The sequence below is a fragment of the Balaenoptera ricei genome, chromosome X (genome assembly GCF_028023285.1).
Source record: "Balaenoptera ricei isolate mBalRic1 chromosome X, mBalRic1.hap2, whole genome shotgun sequence".
NCBI classification, from domain to species: domain Eukaryota; kingdom Metazoa; phylum Chordata; class Mammalia; order Artiodactyla; family Balaenopteridae; genus Balaenoptera; species Balaenoptera ricei.
In genome coordinates this window covers 84,903,416-84,919,745 of record NC_082660.1, presented here as the reverse complement: position 1 = coordinate 84,919,745, position 16,330 = coordinate 84,903,416, and the positions used below count along the sequence as shown (strand labels likewise).

The 16,330-nt window shown below is 40.6% G+C and overlaps 1 protein-coding gene and 1 long non-coding RNA gene across 2 annotated transcripts in view; both read left to right on the top strand.

The window, feature by feature from the left end:
- Positions 1-12,978, top strand: part of LOC132357359 (uncharacterized) — a 153,975-nt gene extending 140,997 nt beyond the window's left edge. Inside the window, exon 3 of the long non-coding RNA XR_009500220.1 lies at positions 12,940-12,978. This is a non-coding gene — a long non-coding RNA (uncharacterized LOC132357359). The remainder of the gene's footprint in view (positions 1-12,939) is intronic.
- Positions 12,979-12,985: 7 nt separating this feature from the next.
- LOC132357358 (THO complex subunit 7 homolog) lies at positions 12,986-14,303 on the top strand. Its single transcript, XM_059910750.1, has one exon. It carries the CDS (start codon positions 13,128-13,130, stop codon positions 13,740-13,742), a length of 615 nt encoding a protein of 204 aa, XP_059766733.1. The 5' UTR covers positions 12,986-13,127; the 3' UTR covers positions 13,743-14,303.
- Positions 14,304-16,330: the final 2,027 nt, after the last annotated feature.

The following is a 16,330-nucleotide window of genomic DNA, read 5'->3' as shown; positions in this document are numbered from 1 at the left end:
TACTGTAAAAAGTAGCTGCCTCTAGTGCAGCAATAGCTTGAAAAAATGACTTTTATTTGAAATTTCAGAATAATGAAATATTGATGAAATTACCATTATTAATATGTCCAAAAGAAGTAATGCTATTTACCTGTAACAAAAACCAAAGTTCTTATAAATTGTAAATACATCAGATAGCAGTAAAGAGCACAAGCTTTAGGTTTCACAGGCTTGGACCAAAATCTTGGTTCTACCACTTATTAACTGTGCAGAAGTTGCTTTCTCTCTTTGATCCTCGGTTTCCTTGTCTGTGAAATAAGGATAATAGTTTCCATTTTACTTTTTTTTAATTAATTTTATTTTTGGCTGCATTGGGTCTTCGTTGCTGCGCGCGGGCTTTCTCTAGTTGTGGCAAGTGGGGGCTACTCTTGTTGCATTGCGTGGGCTTCTCATTGTGGTGGCTTCTCTTGTGGAGCACGGGCTCTAGGCACACGGGCTTCAGTAGTTGCTGCACGTGAGCTTAGTAGTTGTGGCTCACGGGCTCTAGAGTGCAGGCTCAGTAGTTGTGGCACACGGGCTTAGTTGCTCTGTGGCATGTGGGATCTTCCCAGACCAGGGATCGAACCCATGTCCCCAGCATTGGCAGGCGGATTCTTAACCACTGCGCCACCAGAGAAGTCCCCAATAATTTCCATTTTAAAATATTGTAAGCAATTATGTATATTATGAAAAGGTGTGTATATGTTAGGTTCCTGATTAAGAGTTCAATAAATATTAGATATTATTACAAGCACCATAGTTGTTTACTTGTCTTCTTCAAATTTATATTAATATAAAGATATATAGTTTATAAAGTAGAATGGAAAATCCATATGAATTTTAAAGATAAGAGGTGTCTCTGTGTATGTGTGTGTGTATGTGTGTGTTGGTCCGTGTCCTTATGGATGTCTATTTTAGGCTATACCCCTTAGATTACTAGGGACAGGAGTTTACTTTCCTTGTTGTTAAGGATATGTTGATGGAATAAATTTTGTCATTCATAGGTCTGAATTTAACAAGTTTGGATAAAATATTAGTTGATTTTTGGATATAGAGCATCCACTCACTCTTCCTAAATGCAACCCAATTTCCTTTTGAGGAATTACCTCTTCCCTACAGTTTGGTGGTACTTTAATTGGGCCTCTCTTTTCCTAAATAAAGGGTAACTATAACCCAAGCTGGACAAGTCAGAAACTCCATTCCTGGAACTAAAATTTTTAACGGAGGGTAACAGAAATGAAAATGAGCTGACATTCATTCACTCCTAACAGTGGTGAGGCACTGACTAGATTGTTTCTGCAGTCTGCTTCCAAGCTCCTTTGTTTCCAGTTCTTTCCAAGATTAGATCTCCAGTCTCCTGTTATCCTGCTCTCTTTTTTTTTTTTTTAAACATCTTTATTGAAGTATAATTGCCTTACAATAGTGTGTTAGCTTCTGCTTTATAACAAAGTGAATCAGTTATACATATACAATATGTTCCCATTTCTCTTCCCTCTTGCATCTCCCTCCCTCCCACCCTCCCCATCCCACCCCTCTAGGTGGTCACAAAGCACCGAGCTGATCTCCCTGTGCTATGCGGCTGCTTCCCACTAGCTATCTATTTTACATTTGGTAGTGTATATATGTCCATGACACTCTCTTACCCTGTCACATCTCACCCCACCCCCTCCCCATATCCTCAAGTCCATTCTCTAGTAGGTCTGTGTCTTTATTCCCGTCTTGCCACTAGGTTCTTCATGGCCTTTTTTTTTTTTTTTTCCCTTAGATTCCGTATATATGTGTTAGCATACTGTATTTGTTTTTCTCTTTCTGACTTACTTCACTCTGTATGACAGACTCTAACTCCATCCACCTCATTACAAATACCTCCATTTCATTTCTTTTTATGGCTGAGTAATATTCCATTGTATATATGTGCCACATCTTCTTTATCCATTCGTCTGTCGATGGACATTTAGGTTGCTTCCAGGTCCTGGCTATTGTAAATAGAGCTGCAATGAACATTGTGGTACATGACACTTTTTGACCTATGGTTTTCTCAGGGTATATGCCCAGTAGTGGGATTGCTGGGTCGTATGGTAGTTCTATTTGTAGTTTTTTAAGGAACCTCCATACTGTTCTCCATAGTGGCTGTATCAATTTACATTCCCACCAACAGTGCAAGAGTGTTCCCTTTCCTCCACACCCTCTCCAGCATTTATTGTTTCTAGATTTTTTGATGATGGCCATTCTGACCGGTGTGAGATGATATCTCATTGTAGTTTTGATTTGCATTTCTCTAATGATTAATGATGTTGAGCATTCTTTCATGTGTCTGTAGGCCATCTGTATATCTTCTTTGGAGAAATGTCTATTTAGGTCTTCTGCCCATTTTTGGATTGGGTTGTTCGTTTTTTTGTTATTGAGCTGCATGAGCTGCTTGTAAATCTTGGAGATTAATCCTTTGTCAGTTGCTTCATTTGCAAATATTTTCTCCCATTCTAAGGGTTGTCTTTTGGTCTTGTTTATGGTTTCCTTTGCTGTGCAAAAGCTTTTAAGTTTCATTAGGTCCCATTTGTTTATTTGTGTTCTTATTTCCGTTTCTCTGGGAGCTGGTTCAAAAAGAATCTTTCTGTGATGTATGTCATAGAGTGTTCTGCCTATGTTTTCCTCTAAGAGTTTGATAGTGTCTGGCCTTACACTTAGGTCTTTAATCCATTTGGAGTTTATTTTTGTGCATGGTGTCAGGGAGTGTTCTAATTTCATACTTTTACATGTACCTGTCCAATTTTCCCAGCACCACTTATTGAAGAGGCTGTCTTTTCTCCACTGTATATGCTTGCCTCCTTTATCAAAGATAAGGTGACCATATGTGTGTGGGTTTATCTCTGGGCTTTCTATCCTGTTCCATTGATCTATATTTCTGTTTTTGTGCCAGTACCAAACTGTCTTGATTACTGAAGCTTTGTAGTATAGTCTGAAGTCAGGGAGCCTGATTCCTCCAGCTCCATTTTTCGATCTCAAGATTGCTTTGGCTATTCGGGGTCTTTTGTGTTTCCATACAAATTGTGAAATTTTTTGTTCTAGTTCTGTGAAAAATGCCAGTGGTAGTTTGATAGGGATTGCATTGAATCTGTAGATTGCTTTGGGTAGTAGAGTCATTTTCACAATGTTGGTTCTTCCAATCCAGGAACATGGTATATCTCTCCATCTATTTGTATCATCTTTAATTTCTTTCATCAGTGTCTTATAATTTTCTGCATACAGGTCTTTTGTCTCCTTAGGTAGGTTTATTCCTAGATATCTTATTCTTTTTGTTGCAAAGGTAAACGGGAGTGTTTTCTTAATTTCACTTTCAGATTTTTCGTCATTAGTGTATAGAAATGCAAGCGATTTCTGTGCATTAATTTTGTATCCTGCTACTTTACCAAATTCATTGATTAGCTCTAGGAGTTTTCTGGTAGCCTCTTTAGGATTCTCTATGTATAGTATCATGTCATCTGCAAATAGTGACAGCTTTACTTCTTCTTTTCCGATTTGGAATCCTTTTATTTCTTTGTCTTCTCTGATTGCTGTGGCTAACACTTCCAAAACTATGTTGAATAATAGTGGTGAGAGTGGGCAACCTTGTCTTGTTCCTGATCTTAGTGGAAATGGTTTCAGTTTTTCACCATTGAGGACAATGTTGGCTGTGGGTTTGTCATATATGGCCTTTATTATGTTGAGGAAAGTTCCCTCTATGCCTACTTTCTGCAGGGCTTTTATCATAAATGGGTGTTGAATTTTGTCGAAAGCTTTCTCTGCATCTATTGAGATGATCATATGGTTTTTCTCCTTCGATTTGTTAATATGGTATATCACATTGATTGATTTGCGTATATTGAAGAATCCTTGCATTCCTGGGATAAACCCCACTTGATCATGGTGTATGATCCTTTTAATGTGCTGTTGGATTCTGTTTGCGAGTATTTTGTTGAGGATTTTTGCATCTATGTTCATCAGTGATATTGGCCTGTAGTTTTCTTTCTTTGTGACATCTTTGTCTGGTTTTGGTATCGGGGTGATGGTGGCCTCGTAGAATGAGTTTGGGAGTGTTCCTCCCTCTGCAATATTTTGGAAGAGTTTGAGAAGGATAGGTGTTAGCTCTTCTCTAAATGTTTGATAGAATTCACCTGTGAAGCCATCTGGTCCTGGGCTTTTGTTTGTTGGAAGGTTTTTAATCACAGTTTCAATTTCAGTGCTTGTGATTGGTCTGTTCATATTTTCTATTTCTTCCTGGTTCAGTCTCGGCAGTTTGTGCATTTCTAAGAATCTGTCCATTTCTTCCAGGTTGTCCATTTTATTGGCATAGAGTTGCTTGTAGTAATCTCTCATGATCGTTTGTATTTCTGCAGTGTCAGTGGTTATTTCTCCTTTTTCATTTCTAATTCTATTGATCTGAGTCTTCTCCCTTTTTCTCTTGATGAGTCTGGCTAATGGTTTATCAATTTTGTTTATCTTCTCAAAGAACCAGCTTTTAGTTTCATTGATTTTTGCTATTGTTTCCTTCATTTCTTTTTCATTTATTTCTGACCTGATCTTTATAATTTCTTTCCTTCTGCTGGCTTTGGGGTTTTTTTGTTCTTCTTTCTCTAATTGCTTTAGGTGCAAGGTTAGGTTGTTTATTCGAGATGTTTCCTGTTTCTTGAGGTAGGCTTGTATTGCTATAAACTTCCCTCTTAGCACTGCTTTTGCTGCGTCCCATAGGTTTTGGGTCGTCGTATCTCCATTGTCATTTATTTCTAGGTATTTTTTGATTTCCCCTTTGATTTCTTCAGTGATCACTTCGTTATTAAGTAGTGTATTGTGTAGCCTCCATGTGTTTGTATTTTTTACAGATCTTTTCCTGTAATTGATATCTAGTCTCATAGCGTTGTGGTCGGAAAAGATACTTGATACGATTTCAATTTTCTTAAATTTACCAAGGTTTGATTTGTGACCCAAGATATGATCTATCCTGGAGAATGTTCCATGAGCACTTGAGAAAAATGTGTATTCTGTTGTTTTTGGGTGGAATGTCCTATAAATATCAATTAAGTCCATCTTGTTTAATGTATCATTTAAAGCTTGTGTTTCCTTATTTATTTTCATTTTGGATGATCTGTCCATTGGTGAAAGTGGGGTGTTAAAGTCCCCTACTATGATTGTGTTGCTGTCGATTTCCCCTTTTATGGCTGTTAGTACTTGCCTTATGTATTGAGGTGCTCCTATGTTGGGTGCATAAATATTTACAATTGTTATACCTTCCTCTTGGATCGATCCCTTGATCATTATATAGTGTCCTTCTTTGTCTCTTGTAATAGTCTTTATTTTAAAGTCTATTTTGTCTGATATGAGAATTGCTACTCCAGCTTTCTTTTGATTTCCATTTGCATGGAATATCTTTTTCCATCCCCTCACTTTCAGTCTGTATGTGTCTCTAGGTCTGAAGTGGGTCTCTTGTAGACAGCATATATATGGGTCTTGTTTTTGTATCCATTCAGCCAGCCTGTGTCTTTTGGTGGGAGCATTTAATCCATTTACATTCAAGGTAATTATCGATATGTATGTTCCTATTCCCATTTTCTTAAATGTTTTGGGTTTGTTATTGTAGGTGTTTTCCTTCTCTTGTGTTTCTTGCCTAGAGAAGTTCCTTTAGCATTTGTTGTAAAGCTGGTTTGGTAGTGCTGAACTCTCTCAGCTTTTGCTTGTCTGTAAAGGTTTTAATTTCTCCATCACATTTGAATGAGATCCTTGCTGGGTAGAGTAATCTTGGTTGTAGGTTCTTCTCCTTCATGACTTTAAGTATATCCTGCCACTCCCTTCTGGCTTGCAGAGTTTCTGCTGAAAGATCAGATGTTAACCTTATGGGGATTCCCTTGTGTGTTATTTGTTTTTTTTCCCTTGCTGCCTTTAATATGTTTTCCTTATATTTAATTTTTGACAGTTTGATTAATATGTGTCTTGGCGTGTTTCTCCTTGGGTTTATCCTGTATGGGAGTCTCTGTGCTTCCAGGACTTGATTAACTATTTCCTTTCCCATATTAGGGAAGTTTTCAACTATAATCTCTTCAAATATTTTCTCAGTCCCTTTCTTTTTCTCTTCTTCTTCTGGGACCCCTATAATTCGAATGTTGGTGCGTTTAATGCTGTCCCAGAGGTCTCTGAGACTGTCCTCAGTTCTTTTCATTCTTTTTTCTTTGTCCTGCGCTGCAGTAGTTATTTCCACCATTTTATCTTCCAGGTCACTTATCCTTTCTTCTGCCTCCGTTATTCTGCTATTGATCCCATCTAGAGTATTTTTAATTTCATTTATTGTGTTTTTCATCATTGCTTGATTCCTCTTTAGTTCTTCTACGTCCTTGTTAAATGCTTCTTGCATTTTGTCTATTCTATTTCCAAGATTTTGGATCATCCTTACTATCATTATTCTGAATTCTTTTTCAGGTAGACTACCTATTTCCTCTTCATTTGTTAAGTCTAGTGTGTTTTGACCCTGCTCCTTCATCTGCTGTGTGTTTTTCTGTCGTCTCATTTTGCTTATCTTACTGTGTTTGGGGTCTCCTTATCACAGGTTGCAGGTTTGTAGTTCCCGTTGTTTTTGGTATCTGTCCCCGGTGGCTAAGGTTGGTTCAGTGGGTTGTGTAGGCTTCCTGGTGGAGGGAACTAGTGCCTGAGCTCTGGTGGATGAGGCTGGATCTTGTCTTTCTGGTGGGCACGTCCACGTCTGGTGGTGTATTTTGGGGTGTCTGTGTCCTTATTATGATTTTAGGCAGCCTCTCTGCTAATGGATGAGGCTGTGTTCCTGTCTTGCTAGTTGTTTGGCATAGGGTGTTCAGCACTGTAGCTTGCTGGTCATTGAGTGATGCTGGGTCTTGATGTTGAGCTGGAGATCTCTGAGAGATTTTTGCCGTTTGGTATTACGTGGAGCTGGGAGGTCTCTTGTGGACCAGTGTCCTGAAGTTGGCTCTCCCACCTCCGAGGTACGGCCCTGATGCCTGGCTGAAGCACCAAGAGCCTTTCGTCCACACGGCTCAGAGTAAAAGGGAGAAAAAATAGAAAGAAAGAAAGAAAGGAAGGAAGGAAGGAAGGAAGGAAGGAAGGAAGGAAGGAAGGAAGGAAGAAGGAAGGAAGGAAGGAAAGAAAGAAAGAAAGAAAGGAAAGAAAGAAGCTATAATATAGTGAAGTAAAATAAAGCTATTGTAAAGCAAAGCTATACAGACAAAATCTCCCCCAGAAGCATATACATATACACTCACAAAAAAAAAAGGAAAAGGGGAAAAATTAATATATCCTGCTCCCAAAGTCCACCTCCTGAATTTGGGATGATTCGTTGTCTATTCAGGTATTCAACAGATGCAGGCACATCAAGTTGTTTGTGGAGTTTTAATCCGCTTCTTCTGAGGCTGCTGGGACAGATTTCCCCTCCTCTTCTCTGTTCGAACAGCTCCTGGGGATCAGCTTTGGATTTGGACCCGCCTCTGCGTGTAGGTCGCCTGAGGGCGTCTGTTCCCCGCCCAGACAGGACGGGGTTAAAGGAGCAGCTGCTTCGGGGACTCTGGCTCACCCAGGCCGCGGGGAGGGAGGGGTACAGATGAGGCGGGGCGAGCCTGCGGCGTCAGAGGCCGGCGTGACGTTGCAGCAGCCTGAGGCGCGCAGTGCGTTCTCCCGGGGGATGTTGTCCCTGGATCACGGGACCCTGGCAGTGGAGGGCTGCACGGGCTCCCGGGAGCGGCAGTGTGGAGAGTGACCTGTGCTCGCACACAGGCTTCTTGGAGGCGGCAGCAGCAGCCCCAGCGTCTCACGCCCGTCTCTGGGGTCCGCGCTGATGGCCGCGGCTCGCGCCAGTTTCTGGAGTTCGTTTAGGCGGCGCTCTGAATCCCCTCTCCTTGCGCGCCGCGAAACAAAGAGGCAAGAAAAAGTCTCTTGCCTCTTCGGCAGCTGCAGACTTTTTCCCGGTCTCCCTCCCAGCCAGCTGTGGTGCGCTAACCCCTTCAGGCTGTGTTCACGCCGCCAACCCCAGTCCTCTCCCTGCGATCCGACCGAAGCCCAAGCCTCTGCTCCCAGCCCCGCCCGCCCCGGCGGGGGAGCAGACAAGCCTCTCGGGCTGGTGAGCGCTGCTCAGCGCCGAGCCTCTGTGCAGGAGTCTCTCCGTTTTTCCCTCTGCGACCCTGTTGCTGTGGGATCCGCGCTGTTAGCCGCGGCTCACGCCCGTCTCTGAAGTTCGTTTAGGCGGCGCTCTGAATCCCCTCTCCTCGCGCACCAGGAAACAGGGAAGAAAAAGTCTCTTGCCTCTTCGGCAGCTGCAGACTTTTTCCCGGACTCCCTCCCGGCTAGCTGTGGTGCACTAACCCCTTCAGGCTGTGTTCACGCCGCCAACCCCAGTCCTCTCCCTGCGACCCGACCGAAGCCCGAGCCTCCGCTCCCAGCCCCGCCCGCCCCAGCGGCTGAGCAGACAAGCCTCTCGGGCTGGTGAGTGCTGGTCAGCGCCGAGCCTCCGTGCGGGAAGTGCGGGAATCTCTCCGCTTTGCCCTCCACACCTCTGTGGCTGCGCTCTCCTCCGTGGCTCCGAAGCTTCCCCCCTCTGCCACCCGCAGTCTCTGCCCACGAAGGGGCTTCCTAGTGCGTGGAAATCTTTCCTCCTTCACAGCTCCCTCCCACTGGTGCAGGTGCCATCCCTATTCTTTTGTCTCTGTTATTTCTTTTTTCTTTTGCCCTACCCAAGTACGGGGGGAGTTTCTTGCCTTTTGGGAGGTCTGACGTTTTCTGCCAGCGTTCAGTGGGTGTTCTGTAGGAGCAGTTCCACGTGTAGATGTATTTCTACTGTATCTGTGGGAAGGAAGGTGATCTCCGCGTCTTACTCTTCCGCCATCTTCTCTCTGCTGGTTTGCTCTCTTTTTAAAAAAAAATTCTTTTGCCTAAATTACACAGAGCGATATTATGTTACTTGTGATCAAATAATTGTAACTGATAGAGGATAATAGCTAGATTACAAATGGAAGGGACTGTGCTTTTCCGATGTTGGCTGTTGTTGCTGTGGCTCGCCATGGTGTCACTCACCAGCAGGGTGTTTCTAACTTAGTTACTAGAACTTAAGCACAGTGCCTGGCACATAGAAGGACTCAATAATGTTTAACTGATGAATTGCCCTGAAAGCAAAGGAACTAACTTCTAAAGGTGGTTTTGTCACTTCAGCACAGTATAGCATATATGTGCATGCACGCACATGTGTGTTTGGTGTGGGCAGCTCTGCACGTAGGTTCTCTGCATGGACTCCAGCACTATTCTGAATTATATTCAGGTGAATTTGATGTTCAACAACCCTATTTTCCATTACTTCCCAATACCAGCGCCCTGTTTCAGTGATGTCATTCTTCTCATCGTTCCCCAAACACACCCTTCTCATTCACAGGTCCAAGTTAAGACATGCAATTTCCTATACTGATCTCTTCTACCTCTTGAATAAAATAAGCAGAAGAGTTGTCATGTGTATCAGCGTAGCAGAACACTTAAGCGATAGAACTCTAGAACCAGTGTACCCAAGGTTCAAATCCCGATTCTATATCATTTATTAGCTTTTTGACTTTGGACAAGTTCCTTAACCTTGCAATGACTGTTACCGCATCTGTAAAACAGGGCTAATAATGGTGCCTAATTCATTTTTTGGGGGGTAGGTGTAAAGTTAATATTTACAAAGGACTTACCTAGTGCTTGACACAGTGTTGTAGACATTACACAGTGCTTGACACAGTGTTGTAGACATTACAACTGTTCAGCAATATTTGGTTCCCTTCCACCTCTGGGCATAGATGAGGATCACAGTTCTCTGCTGTTGCTCACACCACCACTGCCACCTTTAAGTTGACCTCCTGACTTGCTCTGACAGGCAAGAAGAAGTGCCCTAAGACATTCTAGAATTCTAGTCATCTTGTCGAGGATATCTGTTCTGGAAAGTCACCTAGACCTGCAGTAGCCTTTTAATGGGTTACATCACGGTGTCAACTAGCCTATCCAGGTGAATATGCATACTACTATACTACAGTACTATGAAACTGTTAGTTGATTTTGCTATATAGTCACCTATTCTGTCAGTCACTTCTGTAAGTTCATATATTTTTAGGTTTGTATCTTATATCTTCCCAACAAAGTGTTAGAGGGGAGATATCATAGCTTACGGTATCTTCTGTTATCCTTCCCCAGTGCCTAATACCATGAGTACAAGGCACCCCGTGAATATTAATCAAATGAAGAAGCTATTTCAGTATTCTAGCTCTAAAGGAGAATTTGTAGTTTCCCCATGGGATCTTTTAAAAAGGATGATAACAACTTATCGGAGAGGATTGTAGCAGGTATGTATAAATGCATAATCTCCAAAATCTTTCTCTCAGTCTCAGTTTCTGTATCCAGTAGGGATCTGAGCCAGAAACCTAAAAGTCATACTTGACTCCTGCCTCTTCTTCGTCTCCCACATCCAGTCTCCAAGTCCTGTCATTTCTACTTCCCAAATATTTCTCAAGTTTCTCGCTCTCCATTTCCTTAGCAAATATTTTAGTTCTTTTCACCATAATTTATTTTATGAAAAATTGAAGCAGCCTCCTAACTGTTCTGATTTCTAGTCTTGCCCCCTCCCATCTATTTTGTTTTCTTCATCCAGAGTGAACATTTTACAAAACACACATCTGATCATGTCACTTGCCTGCTTATCATGGGTCTCCAATTGCCTTCGTGATAAATTCCAGATTCTCTAATTTGGCAAATAATGTCCTCCACGATCTCCTAATCTTTTTATCATGATTCCCCCTCATTACTCCTCTCAAGCACTATGCTTCAGCCACATAAAATTATTCACAGTTCTTAAACCCTATTTTTCTCTTTACTCTAGGTCTTCTTATAATTTTCCTTTAGGCTGGAACAGTCTTCCTGTTCCCACTTTGCTTAATTAACTCCTGTTTGTCCTTCAGGTCTCAGCTAAGATGACCATCTCCTCTGGGAAGTCTTGCAGACTGCCCCAGAACTGTTCATCCATAGGACCACATTGACTTGTGGTCAGACACATACGGGTTTGAGTATCAGCTTTGCCAGTTATTTGAGGAGTGACCTTGGGCAAATTACATGGTACATCGTGATAATAATAGTATCTTCCTTGTGTGATTAGGATCAGAGGCTTTTAGCACATTGCTTAGAACATAGTAAATGCTTTATAAATGCTAGCTTCCTTTGTTGTTGCCTCACTTAACACACTGTCCCCCAGAGTCTTAAGTGAACCATCGCACTTTCAGGTCTGAGAAACAAGTTTCTCCTCTTTCCACCTTTTTTTAATGAATGAAAGCAACCCTAGTTTTTAGTGACAAATGGAGAGTTAAAGTCTGTTTCTCCTAATACTACTGAAGTTCTCCCTTAGTGCCTTTGGGAAAATGTTTAGTGAATCAGAATGAGAAGAACTTTGAATAAAATTTTCCAAAAATATAACTATTATCTTCAACTCTTAAATTTTGAAGGGCTTAGATCATTGTATCTCCTAATCATAGGGATGCCATTTAAATAGTGAAGGCGTTCTGTTTCTTATGCAGGGATGTTAGGATGCTGTGCTGAGTGATTGCCTTGGTGCATTTCCTGGGTTGTCTGTTCTTTAAAGAATAATTCCCCTGTGCAAATCTACAGAGGCTCTGTTTACTGGGTCTTTAGAAACCATCTGGTGGATCAACACTCAGGAAAAGTCTGTATCTAAATGAGTCAAGGATGTTTGTCTTACTTTTAGAGATTGAAAATGGAAGGGAATTCCTTTTAAGATATACTCCCTTTGCTAAAAGTTAAGCACATCTCCCCAGTGTGCTAGTTCTTTCTAGTTTCCATGTAATGAATAACTTTAATAGTGGAAGTGAGTTATTAAAATTGTCCTATGCTCTCAGCCTTCTGAAGATGACATCATATAAATTCTTTTGGTTGTTTACCATCCAAAAGTTCTTCTCTGAGTATAATCATGTGATTCAATACTAGAGAACAAAAGTCATATTTGTATACATGTGTAGCATTGCTTGCTTTTTAAAGAACTTTAAAGATTCTTATTATAGTATTTCATCATTAATCTCTCATAAAAGAAGTGTGATTAATGGCATTGGGAAAGGATGAGGTGATAAAAGGAGGAAGGTTATAAATAAGTGGGATATTCCTAGAGTTCTGAGACTCAAATTTCTTCTATATGCAATGTATCCTCTTTCCAAACTTATTCTCAATGTAGATATGATGCTTGGCATAGATATGAAGAATAGTGATGCAGACTGACTCTCTCTCTCTCAGAAGAGAAATTCAGGCTTTATTGACTGATTTGAAATCAGCAAGAGCCTATTAGTGAACCCCTTTCCCCCATCTGGGGAGAAGAAGTAGTTTCTCTAAATTGTTCCTATTCAATCTGTGTCTCACAGCCCTACTAAGTGGGAGCAAACCTCAGAGATCCACATTCATATTACCCAGGTACCAGGAGTGGGTCCCAGCCCCCCACTCAGATTGGGAGTAAAAGAGTTACCCCTACAGAGATGAGGGCTACAGATAGTTCTAGAAGAGAATCTCTATAATCACTATCTGGTAGCCCCTCCATCCACTCCTTCAGCTTCCCTCCAGGCTATATGTTAAACTTATCAAATATAGGTCTTTGAAAATGAGGACTGATTTGCTATTTCCTTAGGAAGGACACAGTTGCCCTATAGAAGCTTTCTCTCTATGTGTAGAGAAGAAGGAAGTCTTTCCTCATTCTTCCTTTAAACAAGCAAACTCTAATATAAAAGCCCGAATAATCCATTTTTGTTTTTTATTGTGGTTCCCAGATCTAGGGAAATTGACTTACAAATAACTGCTGCCAAGAACACCTGAATAAAATACTCTGAATGAGAAAATAGTGAAAATGATTAAATATTGCTTTTTTCCTAGGGATGAAGAATTCTAAGGGCAAAAGTATGGATCTCTCTCTGCTGTCTATCAAACTTCACTAGGGGTGGCGGGGCTCAGGCGGTGGAGCCGGGCGGCTGCGGGCGCCGCCGCCTCCTCCTCCGTGGCTGTTTACCCGGCTGCATTGTGGGAGTTTGACCTCCGCCGCCGCCGCTGCCGCCGCGCACGCCATGGGAACCGTGACTGACGACGAAGTCATACGGAAGCGTCTCCTAATTGATGGAGATGGCGCTGGAGATGATCGGAGAATTAATCTGCTAGTGAAAAGTTTCATTAAATGGTGCAACTCTGGATCCCAGGAAGAGGGATACAGCCAGTACCAACATATGCTGAGCACACTGTCCCAATGTGAATTTTCAATGGGCAAAACTTTGCTGGTGTATAATATGAATCTCAGAGAAATGGAAAATTATGAAAAAAATTACAAAAAAATAGAATGTAGCATTGCTGGAGCACATGAAAAAATTGCTGAGTGCAAAAAGCAAATTCTTCAAGCGAAACGAATACGAAAAAATCGCCAAGAATATGATGCATTGGCAAAAGTGATCCAGCGTCATCCAGACAGGCATGAGACATTAAAGGAACTAGAGGCTCTGGGAAAAGAACTAGAGCATCTTTCACATATTAAAGAAAGTGTTGAAGATAAGCTAGAATTGAGAAGGAAACAGTTTCATGTTCTTCTTAGTACCATCCATGAACTTCAGCAAACACTGGAAAATGATGAAAAGCTCTCAGAGGTAGAAGAAGCTCAAGAAACAAGCATGGAAACTGATCCTAAACCATAGACCAACTAATCACTCACCATTCCCAAGAATATTGAAGTAGCAACATGATCTTAGTGTGTTCAGAATTTGTTGTGCTCTTGAGACATTTAAAGTTTTGGCAGTGAACTACGTTGCTTTTAAATTTTAATGCACAGTTCATTCATATTTCTTCACACAAAGGGAGATGACTTCATTATATATTTGTTTCTATTGAAATGCCTTTTTTATACTTAAAAGATAGGAAGCAACATCCAAAAATGTTTAATGAAATATTTTCAAGCCAGATATGTTAGTGCTCATTGGTATTCTAGGTAGTTTTTAACTGGTAACATTGATTTGCTCACAAAATAAGTGGAAGATAGTGAGAAGGTGGCATTTCTAGGATGTACCTGAGAAAATTAGTCAATTTCTGGAAATCGTTACCACTTTTGAAAATGAAGTCCATGAATAGGCTCTCAGGAGGGCTGTGAACTTATGAAATTATGTACAAAATGTTTGTGGTGTATGCTTATTGTGGGAGAGGTTCCATGATATTAAGAATCACTGATATCAGAGGTAATTACAAGATGCAAAGTAAATCAATATGCATTACTTTCTAAAAAAAAAAAAAAAACTTCACTAGGACGTGAAGTGAGCTTTAGGCATTATTTCTATCTTCAAGTTCTAAAACCCGCAATATTTATGATTTACCAATAGGTGGCACTATAAGATAAGGACGATGAATTAGCCCCAAAAGAACAAAAAAGTGTTAGGGAAGATAACGTAAGTAAGGAAAATTCAGAAATAAAAAGGTGATTTCTGTATTTAAATCTTATTCTTCTCCTAGGTAGATAAGGCAAAAATATTTTCTTCTGGAGAAACATTCTAAGATATGAAGAAATATACATTTTCTTTCAGAAATTAACAGTAGTACTTGTCAGTACTGAAGTTCCCTGTACCGAGGGTGATTTACATTTCTACACAGTATTATATCATTTAGAGCTCTGTATGGAATTTCAGCAATTTGGAACATACTGGGCTTTTGAAAATGTGGGACTACCAAATGAACACAGATACACACACACACACACACACACACACACAGTGTCAAAGATGACCTTGGCATTGGCAGCTCTGGCATTCAAAATGACTTACAAGTTAAGAGATGCAGGTAGGAAAATGTTTTAGGTAGTCATCCATTTCCATAGGACATCTTTTCTTTCCTTTGTAATTTGAGACGAGTTTTTCGAGAGTCAGATTTGTCCCCATTTATATTCTACATCCTCTTTCCTTCTCCACGAATTTATTTACTTGTAATCATCCTTTAACCAGTTGGCTTTGTTGATTTGGTTCACATTATTTGAAGAAATATGTAATCAATAAGATGGAATGTGCTACATATCTTTGAAATTTGTTTCTTGCCTATATTCTTAGCGATAACGCCATTTAACTGAAAAGAATCCGAACAAAACATACTTCACGCTGTGGATGCAGGCAGCTAGCTGCTTATATAACCCAGCACTGAAAAACAACTCATTCATGAGGAATACTGATGGAAAAGTAGCCTTAGCTTAAAAACCACTTTGTGATTTTGGTCCTGTGATCTTTTGGCTTATAAGAGAGCTCTCTCTCTCTCTCTCTCCTTTTTTTTTTTTTTTTCTTGGTATGGCTTTTCAAATAGCTCCTTTTTTCCTGTTGCATTTGGGAAAATTGGCATGAGAGAAAAAAATTAAAACAACTTAAATAATTAAGTGTTTAACCCTCTTAAACTTCTAAAAATACACTCAGCCTATTTCCTTATATGACTGCACTGTTAAAAGGGGGAAATTTTATCCAGTTTTGGAAAGACATGACAGAATGTTAAGATCTCATATGGTTTTATATTCCCAATCCTTCAGGCACTGGGTCTTTGGAGATTACTTCCTTGGAAACTTGAATTGAGATAAATTGGGGTGACCATTCTAGCTGGTTCCTTTCATCTTGTGCTGCCAATCCTCAGAGGTACCATTCTGCTCTGGGAGCAAGAAAGAAAAGAGAAGCATCTTGTGTGTAAATGGCTTCCCTTTGTCTACTTCTACCCCACATGCCCTGATGCAAGTAGCTGTTTGAGGGCAAGTACTTTGTTTTCTTTTTTAACAGGATTTTTTTTTTAAGTTCTTTATCCTTGGCACTTAACACAGTGTCTGGCACAGAGAAGTGGCTTAGTAAATGACTGATAAATTAAGGTGTAAATGAATGAATAAATGCCTACTCCTCCCTCAGATCAAATTTTTGTTGCAAAGAGCTGATGTTGTATAAGTGGTTCATTGATAGCTGGGGCAGACAAGAAAATAAACTTGGTGCACAGTGAATATTTATTCAACACACATTGCCCTCAAACACATCCAGAAATAGAAATATAAACAGGGCCAGTCCTCAGCAAAATTGTGAATTTCATCAAATTGGCCTTTGCCACTTCATCTTCCCTACCAAGACCCATTTCTCTCCACCTAAGAAACAAAGTGGTGTCATGGAAAGATGCATGGACTTTGTGACCAACAGGTCTGGGTTGGATTCCAGTTGCCACTTGTAGCCTTGAGTAACTTACTTCTCTCCGAACTTTAGTTTCTTTAGTTTCCTCATTTGTAAAA